This window comes from Conger conger, chromosome 12 (assembly GCF_963514075.1).
Source record: "Conger conger chromosome 12, fConCon1.1, whole genome shotgun sequence".
In the NCBI taxonomy this organism is placed as follows: domain Eukaryota; kingdom Metazoa; phylum Chordata; class Actinopteri; order Anguilliformes; family Congridae; genus Conger; species Conger conger.
The window spans coordinates 18396855-18411364 of NC_083771.1; the positions used below are offsets into that span (position 1 = coordinate 18396855).

The 14510-nt window shown below is 47.5% G+C and overlaps 1 protein-coding gene across 1 annotated transcript; it reads left to right on the plus strand.

Moving 5' to 3' along the window:
* The first annotated feature begins 1960 nt into the window (after nucleotides 1-1960).
* On the plus strand, nucleotides 1961-12094 carry ubap1 (ubiquitin associated protein 1). The gene is made up of 7 exons (XM_061261925.1): nucleotides 1961-2126; nucleotides 4980-5026; nucleotides 5378-5502; nucleotides 7678-8481; nucleotides 9822-10001; nucleotides 10472-10573; nucleotides 10740-12094. The coding sequence occupies exons 2-7, from the start codon at nucleotides 4987-4989 to the stop codon at nucleotides 10878-10880; spliced, it is 1392 nt and encodes a 463-aa protein (XP_061117909.1). The 5' UTR covers nucleotides 1961-2126; nucleotides 4980-4986; the 3' UTR covers nucleotides 10881-12094.
* The last annotated feature ends 2416 nt before the right edge of the window (nucleotides 12095-14510 follow it).

Consider the following 14510-nt stretch of genomic DNA (forward strand, 5'->3'; position numbering starts at 1 on the left):
GCTGAGTGATTTACACCAATCCCTGCACATGATTTTGTGAAAAGCCCCTCTGTCCGACACAAAAGCATGTTCTTTGGTCACGCAAAACTCCCTCCAGTATTTCACAGAACAAACTAGGACTGATTTCCCTCTCATGTGGCCAGAAGCCCATTTAACAAGCATGTGAATAATCTGGAATTTCACTTCTAGTAATGAAGGCCATTGAGGGGCCATGGTTTGATTGACAACCTATACACCAGAGATTATGAAATCACGGTCCTCAGGGGCTAAGAACTGCTAGTTTTCCACCCTCCCTTCACCGGTAAGTGTGGTGTGAAGATGGCATGGCCAAACAGTTGCACTAATTGTTCAGTCAATTACCAGGGAAAAACGAAAACTAGGGCTGGATATGAGGGCCAGATTGGTATATACCAGGGGTTGGCAACCCTGGGACTCCTGGAGAGCCACAGGGTGTGCTGGCTTTCGTTGTTACTTGGCATTAATTGATCAATGAAAGCCATTGATTACACATTTAACTCACCTCACCTGGTTTCTTGGGTCTGAATCGGTTGCTTATTTTAAGGTGGAGACGAAAGCCAGCACACCCTGCGGCTCTCCAGGACCAGGGTTGCCGACCCCTGGTATATACCAAAAAACTGTATAGTTCAGTTGTTCCCAACCCTTTTCTGAGAGATCGATGTCCTGATTTTAATACATATCAATTGTCCCTAGAGGGCGCTGAACAACACTAGATCATTACATGACATTACATTACATGTCATTTGGCTGACATGTAATGACATGTAATGTAATGTAATGATCCTCAGGGGTTTCCGTTATCCAGTACAGTGCTGCAACCTGTCAAACATAACACAATACTTCAGTTTCAAGCCAAGCTTCTTCTATGTAAGTCTTGTGTGTTTGTTCTCAACCCTCAGTCATGGTTATCTTTAAAGATAATAGTGCATGGAACCATAGCAAATATCTGATTTTGTAATGTTTTCTTTTTTGCATTGTATTCAGGCAAATGTTATAAGATACTTGTGTTTTTCTTGTCTTCCCTCAGTTATCCCTGCTTCTTAACTGTTCTTAACTTAACTGTTGAGGGAGATTCCAGTGCTATATTACAGGAGTGGACATTCTCACGCCTCTTTAATGAATTTCAGGAAATGCGGGCTTCAACATCATAGGTAGTCAGACGTTTCGTGTTAAGAGCAGAATATCTGTGTGCTCTGCAGTCAGAGCAGAATATCTGTGTGCTCTGCAGTCAGAGCAGAATATCTGTATGCTCTGCAGTCAGTGCAGAATATATGTGTGCTCTGCAGTCAGAGCAGATGGTTGGATCAGAGGATGTGCACATTGACCGCATAATTTCTCAGATGTTATTGTCAACGATAGGACTCGGGCCACATTTAGACTAGGCCCAAGCAAATTAGTAAACATACAAGGCCTACACTTTTCTGCATTCGAGGACCCAGATCAGCCACTATGGGGTGAGATTGTGGTACTGATGGACTGTCCTGTCATTAAATTTTGAGGGTGTGCTTTTGGCTAGCAGGTGGAACCATTTGACACGATTTTGGGGGCCTTACTAATTTGTGAACAGTAAAATCCTATTTGTCCTCTAATGTTGTACTCACATTTACTCGATACTACTCGGTCCTAAAATTCTGTAGATACAATTAAAAATGACAATCAGATCAATTAAATATTAAATTGACGACTATTAACAGTTATGGCAGGCGTTAACAATACATGGGGGGACAACTGGCATATGGACATATCAGCTGGCTTGCAAGCTAGTACTGTCACCTTTGTGCTCTCAGAGACAAACATCCTTGATCTACTCAGAGGCAATCATTATTCTGGATAGTGGCTCACTCGGGCTCCACGCAGGTAGGTAGACGGGTATGGCTGGGGACTGTGGAGTCAGCTGAAAGGCTTGCCATTGGCTAGTTCTGTTGTCGTTGACGTCGGAACAGGAACGAGATGAAGGGAAGCGGACAAACCAACATGGCGTCCTGCAATGAAGCAGGAAATAGATTTCAGTTTCATTAAAACTTGTTTCGGCAGAGCCTCGACTACAAGGTGTTTTGGTGGAGAGGGCTGAGAAGATTTTTCAGAGACGGTAGACGGCGACGATACAGGTGAAAATGGTGTTGTTGTGTTATGAGGGGTTTAGGGGCGGGGGCATCTAAACCAAACACACGGCGGCGTTACAGGCCTGATATACGGCTGTGGACTTAGGATATTACCGTGGCGTGTTTGCCCGGTGCGCTGTTATATAAACTAGCCAGGCGAGTCGGCATCATGCTAATAACGTACTACAGGCCATGGAGGTCTTGTTGGGTGATCATTTGATCACTATTGGCCAAGTATTATCTCGTATTGAATTGCCTACAGGTAGCTAGGTTGTGTTCCGTTATCTAGCTCGATGAATCCTATATTGCTTGCCTAGTGACATGGCCGCGTAGAAGATCATTCTGGTCTTTTCTGCTGTAGATTCGTAAATAAGTGGCTTGCTGCTACTAGTATAACCCCAGTTTAAGATTTATTTCTATTGGTGGCGCATGCCCTGTTTTCCAGCGAAGATAGGGCAAAGTAGGGCTAGTGTTCCCTGATCAAACATTGACAATCATCAGAATAATTTTACATTTACTTCCATGATTGGCTAATAAACTAAGCCGGCCTGGCCTGTTGGTTGGCTTATATAGCGGTAGCGTTAGCTAGCTGACTGGGTTTTGTTTTCCATACACAAAATACTAGCCTGCTAAATGCACAGTGACAGTGATAGTGACATGACTTGGCTATCTAACTAGCTAGCTAGCTAACTAACAATCTAGGACAGGGTTTGTTTATAAAAATAACGTTGGTGGTTCAGGGCGGTATTCAGTATTGAGAGCAAGCAGTTAATGTTGCGGGTTCTTGTAACTATACACAATTTCTTGTCCGTTGGGAAATGTAAAATATTACTTCCGTTCAATCACTTGTTTAATTGCGCCGGAAATTCACGTTAGTTACTTGGGGATGAATCGAGTGGGGAGCAATCCACTCACTGGAAAGAACAGCCACCTGGTTTCGCTAAGATAAGGACAATCTGTAACATTACCTTTAATTATGCTCGTGTGGTGTATGTGTTTTATCTCTCGAAACGACATGTGATCCACGCTTCAGGTCCGGGTTAAGCCCTGCATCAGACGCCCTCCGAACTGTCGTAGAAAAATAAGATGGTTTTAGGGGAGTGACCGCTGTCTGTCTCGAACCTGGTTTTCAGCAAGGGGCCTTTCGCCAGATTTGATATGCAACGGGTATTTCATGAGTATATGTAGATGTGGGAGAGTATTTCATATATAAAACCTTTCTATAAAGGTAACCCCTTTGAACTTATGATGGGGGGGGGGGGGGGGGGGGGGGGGTCGGGGGGTCCCCTTAATGCTTTTGAGCTTGGGTGGGGGTCCTTGCATCAGAAAAGGTTGAAAGCCCTTAAAACTCAGGGATTGCTATTGTGCTTGAAATTAAAGCATACCCTGTGGCACCTCAGGACCGAGTTTGAGAACGATTGAAACGGGATTAAATGGATTGTGTCTTGCTTACGGTCGCCGACGTTACAAGATGGAAATTGTCTGTTGCGATCACACTGTTGAAAGAGTAACTTGCGCTTCAATGCCATTTTTCCTCTGTCCGCTCCGCCTGTCATTCCTGGCTGCAAACTGGAACATCCGTGATAAGCTAAATGCCTTACAACATTTCACCACTGATTAGTCATGAATGACACTCTTACCTCCCCGAGAGGGAAGAATTCTCCACCTATCAGGAAGTGAAATCAAGTATGATCCACTGTAACCATTTGATCAGATAACCTTCTGTTGCCTATAACACACATTCTTTGCTCTAGCCAGATAGTTCTTAAAGGTACAATAGGTACAATAGGTACAAAAGGTACAATAGGACTCACCCTCTGCTTGTGTTTCTAGTCCTTAAATTTCGGGTTTCAAAATATGCAGTTGACGGGCCGGCACTCTGTACCAAAACATTGTATAGCTGTACAATAATTCAAGCTCATTGGTTGAAAATTGGTTCTAATTGCCACAGCCAACGGCATTTCAACCTCAGCGCATTCACAGAGAAGGGGTGGGATAAACAGTGTTGTGGTTTGAAGGTGTTTGTTGCTGCAATTCCTCTCTGGACTGTTAGAAGTCCAAAATTACCTATTGTACCTTTAACATAGCAAGTTCTGTCTAACTAGCAGGGAAGACAAAACCTTCAACCTTGAGCAAATAATCAAGTGGGTTGTGCAGGACGTGCATTCATCCTGTTCATCTTAGGAGCCGCAGTGCTCGGCTGCTGTTTTGTTTCATTTTTCCTTCCTGTTTTTCTTCCTGCCATAGTTCTTGACAGTATTGGCTGATATATCACATGCCACACTTGTTAGTCATTAGCCATTGGCTTAATAGACTTTCACAGAGTTAACTCTACTCTACCTGTTTATCAGGATCGTACTAATTTTTGGGCTGCTGGTCTCTGGACCTACCCTGCTTAACCCACTTATGGATGGGGAAATAAAATTATTTTCAAAACCGATTCATCAGTGTTTCTCAATCAAGCCAAAATGCGGCACGTTCATCATTCATAGCCTTTCAAGCACATTCAATGCAGGCAGTTTTCATATTAATTTGGTGTTCGACTTCGTTATGGGTCAATTCAAGACTGTTGTTATGGCTGTTTACCTTTTAGAATTGTAAAGTTGTATTTATGATCATTCCACACCTCATCATCTTTAGTGTTAGGCTATAGATGAAACACTCAGTTCTAATGTAAATTCATGTGTATTTCGATGCTTTTTGTCATGTATTTGTTGCATATGCAGTTTGTGCGTCTATTAAGCCACTTGGCTTGGAACAAACCATACTCTGTCCAGTCCCTCGTGTCATGTGACCGTGTGTCATATGACATCAGTCCAATTCTCCTCTCAGTTTCTGTCTTTTGTCTTTTTTTTCCAGACTCTCAATGGCTGCAAGGAAGCCTGGGTCAGATTTCCAAAACACCGGTGAGCCTGTCTGTAAATATAGGTTTGATCTTCCCTTGCCTGTCTGTGAATGTACTTATCTTCACTACTGTCCATGCCTGTAGTTCTGAGTGTCACTGCTGGTGGAAGTTTTCATTTATACATAAAAGGGTTTAGTAAATCGAAGTAAACATATTCAAGATTGGAAATCATGGAAGAATTGAGAATAGTGGAGTTGATTTTAACCTATTTAATACAGTCACAAGTTTATTTACGTGCACATTCGTTTATTCACCATCACGTTAGAGCATAGTCGGAGCTATAATGTGCTGTGTTTTTAATGTGATGTTTCACGTTGTGAAGTCACACCTTTCCACCCTTCCCCACCTGTAGGGCCCCTCAGTTACCTGGAAGACGTTCCCTTCAAGCTCAACGACAAGTTTCGGTGTCCGGCCAAAGTGGGTCTGCCGATCGGATTCTGTCTTCCTGACTGCGGAGCGCTGTTTGCGGAGGTGCAGGTGAGTGACTAACGGGGCACTGGAGCGGACTGGAATCCGCGGGTGTCTCGAAGCGTGGTTAGCACTGATGCCTCACAGGAAGGTTCTGGGTTCAAGTCCCAGCTGGCCCGATCTTCTCTGCTTGGAGTTTGCATATTCTCCCGTGGGTTTGCGTGGGTTTACTCAGGGTACTCTGGTTTCCTCCCACACTCAAAGACATGTATGCCAGGTTAGGCGTGCTCCTTACCCTTGACCAAGGCAGTGGCCTCAGAACTGGAGTTGGTCCCTGGGTGCTGCATTGTGGCTGCTCACCGCTCCTAAGTAACTAGGATGGGTCAAGTGCAGAGGACACATTGCCCCACCGGCTTCAATAAAGTATGTATTGTCTTATGAAAGGAACAGGCTAAGCATGGCAACCTCTGATTGCAAAACAGTTCATTATAAAAATAACACTAAGTGTTTATCAGCACACGGAGGTAGTTCCCTACTCCACTGAGGATGAAAACTGCACAGTGTTGTTATCGCACTACATTGCTGCTTGTGTGAAAGCCTTTTGCCTAGAGGTTCAGAGCTGGGCACAAAGGGCTCAATCCTATTTGTCAGTTCTCAAAAACGTCGATCGTTCCTCGAAGAAGTGTGTCTCGGTGGCTGGCACATTGAAAAGGAAAGGGGTCCGACTGATTAAACCCACTGTGAAAGGCACTCTTGTCATTTTTGCTGTTGGCCATGACTGCTTTCAGTGAAGAAGAACACAAGGCAGCCCCTGTTAGCGCGGGCAGGGAACCCCATTGGGACAGCCCAGGCTGAGCTCCCTCAGAGGGAGTGATTTAACTCGGCCTGCGTCATTGTGGGTGTACTGTAGCTGGCGTTTGTGCCGTCTCCATGGATAAACCACTGGACTTCTGCTCGCTTCTGTCTCTCCTGAAATGCCGGTGTTGTTTCCCTGCTTGTTATATTAAATAAAAATTCAAGTGGCTTTATTGGCAGGAAAGGCAAATGTAAATATCGCAAAAGCAGATGAAATCAATGAAAATACAGCTGTCAGTAAATAATAATGAGCAAATTGTTATAACCGTAGCTCTTGTTCTTGGTCTGAGTGTTGGTTGTGTGCCTCTCCCCTAAAAAGACCGAGCTATATCTGTTTCTGGATTTCAGACCAACTTCTGCTCTTAATTATTTAATTAGACTAAATATTTACATGATCTGTCATTTATAGCCACATTCTGTGATATGAACAGGAGCTGATGCATGTCTTGTAGCATTTTATTGTTGTCTAATTTACGAGAGGATTGGTCATAGTGCATATGGCTGTTTGAGCCAGGGTAACTGGTGGCAGCAAAATCCTGCACACCAGCCCTCCAGGACTGGATCCCTGGTTTATATCAAAGCTTTACACGGTTTACACAAAGCAGGATTACGGCATTGGCTGGATTAGTTCAGAGTAAAATTCAGAACAGTTGTGTTTACTTCAGTCCACGTTCCAGATTTGGGGGGTGTTTTGGGTTTCACTGTGAACGTATCCAGCTCAGTGAGTAGTCGTGCGTAGTGCTACCCCGGGTCTGGCTGAGTGCTGGTGTCCCTCCCCGGTCTGGCTGAGTGCTGGTTGTCCCCCCCGGTCTGGCTGAGTGCTGGTTGTCCCCGGTCTGGCTGAGTGCTGGTGTCCCTCCCCGGGTCTGGCTGAGTGCTGGCGTCCCTCCCCGGGTCTGGCTGAGTGCTGGTGTCCCTCCCCAGGTCTGGCTAAGTGCTGGTGTCCCTCCCCGGGTCTGGCTGAGTGCTGGTTGTCCCCAGGTGTGGCTGAGTGCTGGTGTCCCTCCCCGGGTGTGGCTGAGTGCTGGTGTTCCCCCCGGGTCTGGCTGAGTGCTGGTTGTCCCCGGTCTGGCTGAGTGCTGGTTGTCCCCGCGTCTGGCTGAGTGCTGGTTGTGTGGCTGAGTGCTGGTTGTGTGGCTGAGTGCTGGTTGTGTGGCTGAGTGCTGGTTGTGTGGCTGAGTGCTGGTTGTGTGGCTGAGTGCTGGTTGTGTGGCTGAGTGCTGGTTGTGTGGCTGAGTGCTGGTTGTGTGGCTGAGTGCTGGTTGTGTGGCTGAGTGCTGGTTGTGTGGCTGAGTGCTGGTTGTGTGACTGAGTGCTGGTTGTGTGACTGAGTGCTGGTTGTGTGACTGAGTGCTGGTTGTGTGACTGAGTGCTGGTTGTCTCCTCCAGTATGACTTCTCGCTGGAGCGGCGGAGCGTGCGCTGGGGGGAGGAGCTTGCGGACGCCCGTGCGGCGCAGGAGCGAGCGCGTCTGAGGGCGGAGGCGGCCCTCGCCCAATCGGAGGCCCAGGAGGCAGCCGCGGCCTCGCAGGACAGCGATGGCGGGCTGTCGGACGACCAGGACCCGCCCCCGCCGGCCCTCAACCCTGTGCTGGCGGGCCTGAGGCACAACGCCATCCTGACCCCCCTGCCCGCCCCCAGCCTGGGGCCGGTGCGACAGAGCACGCCCCCGCCCCCGCCCCCGCAGAGCCTCAACCTGGCCGACTTTGAGTGCGAGGAGGACCCCTTCGACAAACTCGAGCTCAAGACCCTCGACGACCGGGAGGAGCTACGCTGCATCCTGCAGGTGCAGTCGGCCACGCCCCCGGACCCCGCCCCCCGTTCCCAGAACTCCACCCCTCCCCCAGCCCCGGCCCCCACCCCCGCCCCCGCTCCCACCCCTGCCCCCGCCCCCGCCCCCGCCGGCCCCTCTAAACCTGCCCTCTTCCACAAGCCCAATGGGCTGGTTGGGCTCCTGGACCTAGAGGGGCCCGGTGCAGGCGGCGGGGGTCTGGGGCCCCTAGAGACGGACCGGCCCTGTAACATCCGCTCCCTGACCTTCCCCAAACTGTCGGACCCCGGCGACCCCTCGGACGTGCCTGCCTACTCCCCCGGCCCACCCCGCAGCCTCCCCAACGGCGCCCCCCTCCCCTCGGCGGGGGCGAAGAGCGACGTGGGGCGGCCCCAGGAGCCGGCCAACGGGACGCCCAAAGAGGTGGGGCCACATTTCGGATCGTTTGTCGCACATCGTGTGTTATGCACAGCTGAGCCTCCGATACAAACCTTTCAGGGGTGAGGGTAGCTTGGAGCTGTGAAATGTGCCTGGGAAATGTCAAATGACACACCGTTTAATTCCAATTCTCTTTAACAGTATTTTTTTTAAGACAAGCTTATTTTGCACCCCAGTTCATTGGTTGGTCATTGGTTGTAGATTTCATTACAAGGTTTTTGCAAAAGAAGCAGGGAAATGAAGCGTAATGCCCTGTCTGGCTGGAGAAAGTTCTGTCCATCTCGTGTTCTGAAATGTGAAAACTTAATGTGAGTGTTAGATTTAGCGATACAGACCTTGAAATTACAGGATGTCTGGTCAGGCAAACATGATATGAATGAGTGGCTTCAGAAAGTATTCAGACTTAACTTTTTGCACATTTAATTGTGTTGTAGATTTAATTTTTAATGGATGAAACTGCTATTTTTGCCCATCAATCTACACTACATAACCCATACTGTCAAAGCAAAAACTTGTTTTTAGAAACTTTTGCTGATTTATTAAAAGCCTAAAACTTGAATCTCTCAGAAGTATTTAGACCCTTAATTCAGTGCTTTGTAGAAGCAGCTTCGGCAGCAATTACAGCTTTGAGTCTTCTTGGGTAGGTCTCTCAGGCTTTGCACACCCGTCCTGGTGGTTCCACACTTCATCCATTTCACAATTACTGAAGCTCTGAGCTCCTATGAACACTCAAAGCTTTAGAAATGATTTTATACCTATGCCCTGATCTATGCCTCTCTGCCATTTTATCTCAGAGGTCTGCAGAGTTGCCTGGACTTCATGGCTTTGTTTTTGTTCTGACATGCAGTGTGAATTGTGGGCCCTGTGGGAATTTGCCACAGCTGGACTCCCATCAAGTTCTAGACCCATCTCAAGTGTAATTAAAGCGAACAGGATGCACCTGACCACAATTTTGAGTCCCACAGCAAAATAGTTATGTAAATGAGAGATTTCAGTTTCAGATTTTTTATACATTTGCAAACTTTTCTAAAAACATGTTTTCTTTGTCATTATGGGTTATTGAGTAGATTAAGGGGCAAAATTTAATCTACAACAAAGTGTTGCAAAAAAAGTGAAGAGGTCTGAATACTTTCTGAAGTCCCTGTATAGTGAGGAAATGACTCCCGAGACTAATATATTGTAAGGCCACAGCAGGTATGCAAGTACCCATTTTCATATATGAATCAATTTCATGACTTAACTTTCAAAGTGACATTTCGGTTGCTGTGAGTGTTGACCGATGTGGTCTCTGTTTGACGTGATGTCACACGCGCTCCTTCCTGTAGCCCACTTCCGCCCCTGTGGCCGCTGTGGTGTCGCCTCCCGGTGGCGCGGCAGGGCAGTGCGGGCCCCAGTTCAGCCTGTCTCCCAGTGAGCGGCAGTGTGTGGAGACCATCGTGGGCATGGGCTACTCCTACGAGGGGGTCCTGAAGGCCATGCAGCGACAGGGCCAGAACGTAGAGCAGGTACTGCACCGGCTCCACTGCTGTCTGTCTCTCTTTCTCTCTCCCTCCCTCCCTCTCCCCCCGCAATGGCTGTGTGGCGTGTACATTGTCAGTCTTGTTGAAGAGTTTCATGTTTTACATTTTAGTCATTAACAGATTATTTTAATCCAAAGCAATTTACAACTGCATAAGTTCCTCAACGACCAGAGAGGTAGGAAGTTAACCATGTGAGTGCAGATCCTGTGACACCCATCCCAGTCAGCGATGAGAGCAGAATCTCATGGTCGACTGTATCGAAGGCGGCCGACAAGATGAGGACAAAAATTATTTTGTTCTGTTTCGTCATGTTCTCCATTCCTCTCTCTCAGTAAGGGTTGTGTAACAGGAACAAATTGAGCAATATCATGTTGTTTAGCTTTGATCATATTTGTGATTTGTAGCTTTTTTTCCCCGTTTTGTCATTGGCTCCCTCTCCCTCTCCCTCCCCCCAGGTGCTGGATTACCTGTTTGTGCACGGGCGGCTGTGTGAGCGAGGCTTTGAGGCCAGCGCGGTGGAGGAGGGCCTGGAGGTGTACCAGTGCTCTGAGGAGAAGGTCAGTGCAGGTCACCGCTGCTCCTCTTCGCCATGGAGACGGCAGTCACCATGGTGACCGCTCGGAGCCACCGCGCGCTCGCGTACGATTTGGTGTGGCGTGACATGTCCACTAACGGGCATTTGACAGGTGAACCTCCCCCCCTCTCTCTCTCTCCCTCCCTCAGGCGCTGGAGTTCCTGCAGCTCATGTCTCGGTTTGGGGAGATGGGCTTCGAGAGGGACGCCATTAAGGAGGTGCTGCTGGTGCACAACAACGACCAGGACAAGGCCCTGGAAGACCTGATGGCCCGGGCCGCGGCCAGCTGAGGGTCAGCCCCGCCACAGCCCTTACCTCCCCCACCTCCCCTTCCCACGGACACGGGCTTACCCATAATCCTCTGCGCCCGGCACCGACCGACTCTGTCACTGCTGTCAGGGAGAGGATGAGAGCAGGAGAAGCGTGTGAATGAGGGAGAGGGCTAAACTCAGCTTGTTGTGGAGAAAGCGAAATACCAGAATCACAAGCCTTGTTTTTTTTTGTGTATGGACGTGACAAAGGCATCACGACCCCTGGTTGGCCTTTTCTCCATTTGTTGAAAACTGGTGTCGACAGGGGGGAGGGGAGGCAGAAAATGGAAACGTAACCAACCTAGGGAACGTATTAAAGACGATCCTTCTCTCCGATGAGCGGCCCAAAACTTGGCCACGGAGACGTCCCGCGGCCTGGTGTGTCTGGGAGGGTGAACTGACACTCCCTGCTACAGAGCTGCCACGGAAACGCGATCGAACCCAGGAGCGGCCCTGCAGCTCCCCCCTCAGGCTCTCAGAAGTGCCCTTTGTGTTCCAGTGGCTGGGCGGTCTCATTCCATCCGCCCGGCTCTGTCTGAACTCACCCTGAACACTTCACTCTGTGCTTTCTGTTTTAGGGACCGCAGTAACAGAACTAAAATTAATTTATGTAATATAACCTTTGAGGAAAAGTGTAATGGATGGAATAGATACTATTATAGATACTATAGATATTATTGTTTTTTTTTGTTTGTTTTTTTTTTTTCTTTGATAAGACACACACACACACACACACACACAGATACACACACACACACACACACACACCATGACAGCAGGACCACTCCATACACAGAACTTGATTCATGCATATTGAATATTGAATCAATAATTAATTCTATGTTACACACAGGGCACTTCCACCTTATAATGAAAGTCTAGGGCAATTCATCTTGTTCAAAAACTCATTTTCAAAAAAGATGTTCCTGAAGGTCATTTTCATCTGTTCATTTGTGGATTGTAAAAAAGGAACATGAAAGCGAATGATGAGGTTTGTTGTTAAAACGGCCAACCTTTAGAGACTGTGAGTGGATGTAGTGCACCATTTTCTGGATGGTGGCTTTCTGTCCCGCTACAGCTGCACCCTCTAGTTTACAGGAGGGCAGTTGTACTGGTAGATGGATTGGTCATCAGTACTTTCACTAGTAAACTGGTGTCTGACTGGCTTTTATTGGAAACGGCCACTAAATAAATATTGGGGGGGGGGGGGGGGTGAAATCACGTGATAGTCTTTCCCATTGGCTAACTACAGCACCAACATTGTTACAATGTTCTTTTTCATTGGTTGGTTCTTTGTGTCCACCCTTCCTCAGGACTCTGTCCATTAATAACCTGTCTGATCTCACGCACTTCAGAACCGGGTTTATTTCAGAATTGGATATTTTCCTTCATTGGCTTAAATGTTTCCACATATCCTACTTTATTTCCCCAAACCCCTCTTTCTGTGTTTCCTGTGAGTGTTTTAATGTGACCGCGGGTCTTAAATCAGACCCCTACACATGCACAAGTTGCCTGCCACTGGAATGCATTTGCATCAGAACTGACGAGGGAGAAATCATAGTAGTGTAAAATGACCATGTTGCATTTTATTGAATCGCAGTGTGATATGTTCTACAAGTCCTCACCGCCTCATTCTTTCACGTCGAGAGTTCTGCGTGCGACACCTTTGCGTCTTCCTGGACCCCCACCCAAGCCGTGGTTTTGGGTTCTCATTTCAGCTGGGTGTCTTCTGCCCTGTAAAGGTGCACTTCTCTAAACTGACCCTTCACATGCACTCTTTATAAATTCAGTCTGGCATGTGGCTTGCAGGAAACAAAGAGAAGCTGAACTTGATTAAGAAGATCTGATTAGGCTCATTTACAGTTTGAGTGCTGTGGGGCTTGCGTCATGTTGGAGTCTGGAGGTAACCGCTGGGTTTGGACTTCAGTGATAAAGTAGGTTACACTCTTGACCTTTTCCATCTGTAGCTAACCCCAGCATGTATACAGGTGGTGCTGGAGAGTGAGCTCCAGAATCTACGTAATATAACCCTGATTCCCTATAACGTATCAAATGTTTCTTAACAGTTCGTAGTCCTGTCAAGAAGTGGATGTGGATCCTTTCACTGTGTCCCTGATGCATCTTTCAGTGATTGGTCCAGGCGTATCACTCGAGTCCTGTAGACCAATCAGAGCAGAGTGCTGGGGTTGTCCACGGTGTTGTGTGATGACCCGGGCAGGATGTGCAGTGAGGTTTTGGGTTTTCTGCTTGGTTTCTGTCTGTGCACACGTACACAACCTCTGTAGGCTTTTCCGGGGTTGGCTTCCCACATAGCAGCTACAGGGGTGACCCAATCTTGCAGTCACAGGAATACATGAAACTTTGCTGTTACTGGAGTAAAGCAGTGTTGCCCTCATAATGTGTTTTGTAAAATAAAACGGTACTCCGATGTTTGAAATTATTTATTGGGGGGTGGGGGAGTTATGTTTGGACTCTGTATAGAGGAATATGTAATCTCGTTATGAAATCAAAAGGTGGCCAAAACACATGGCCTCAAAAGTGAATACGCAGTAGCCAAGTCTACCTGAACAGGGGTGGGCGACTTCTCTTCTGGGTCTGTATGCTGGTTATGATTTCCACCACTTACTCTGTTTTTTCATCTTTATGCACCAGTGGTGGTTAACTTGTGGATTAATCCACAATAAATGATTCTATATGAAGACTCACAAGCAGTCCACTGCTGCCATTAAATCGCCGCACACAACTGCACCCCGGACGCCTCGGGATCACAGTCGCAAGCATGAGACGAGACGGCTTGAAGAAGGCGTGTTGTTCTCGGATCGCCAGATCCCTTCGGGCTGCCGAGGGACGGGGGGTGGGCGGTGTATCCCCCAGCTAACACTAATTGGATTAGATAGGGTACAATTGGCTCCCAAATTGGGAGAAAAAGGAAAGGATCTGAAACAAAAAAAAACGAACAAAAAAAACACCCCTGTCCTAGGCACTCTCTGGGAAATGGCAAAGAGTAGTGAGGGAATCAACATTGGTTATTAACACATCTAGAGAGGACACAGGGCTGTTCAATGTGGGGTATGGTCTGGTTTTGTCATGGATCAGCTGTTTGCCACGACCAGCAGCCTCTGCACATCTGCCAGTGGTGAATAGTACCAATCTGGGATAAACACATTTATCAGGTTAGTCTACAGTTACTGTACTGTGGGAATTGATTTCTTAGTCTATGTTGGGTACAGGTTTTGTCCCAGGGAGACAAATCATTTTAAGCACGTCTCTGGACTGTAAGCAAACGGTGTGGCAAATTTGAGGCATTTGCTGAGAACCGAAACAAAAAGCTGTAAGCTGTCCAGGTTTGTGAGCTTAGAATGGCAGAATTGTGAGGGAAACGAGAGTACCTTGACGTACAAAGATGCCCTTTGCTAAAATTTTTTTTTGTTTTTTATTCATTCAATCAGACTGAATGGACTGTTGTTGAAGAAGTGGGATGTCGGAAATGGAGGCAGGGTACGTTTGGATTCCGTGACATTCCAAAAAGAGAACAGGCTTGTTTGCCTTTATCCTCTGAAACAGGATACAGATGGGGATGCAGCAGATGGTGAATAAAAACACGTGGCA

Excerpts from the sequence above, each read along its gene's own strand:
- ubap1 (XM_061261925.1), top strand. The coding sequence starts at position 4,987 with ATGGCTGCAAGGAAGCCTGGGTCAGATTTCCAAAACACCG. Across the intron at positions 5,503-7,677 it reads CGCTGTTTGCGGAGGTGCAG|TATGACTTCTCGCTGGAGCG; the intron begins GTGAGTGACTAA and ends TGTCTCCTCCAG. Across the intron at positions 10,574-10,739 it reads ACCAGTGCTCTGAGGAGAAG|GCGCTGGAGTTCCTGCAGCT; the intron begins GTCAGTGCAGGT and ends TCCCTCCCTCAG.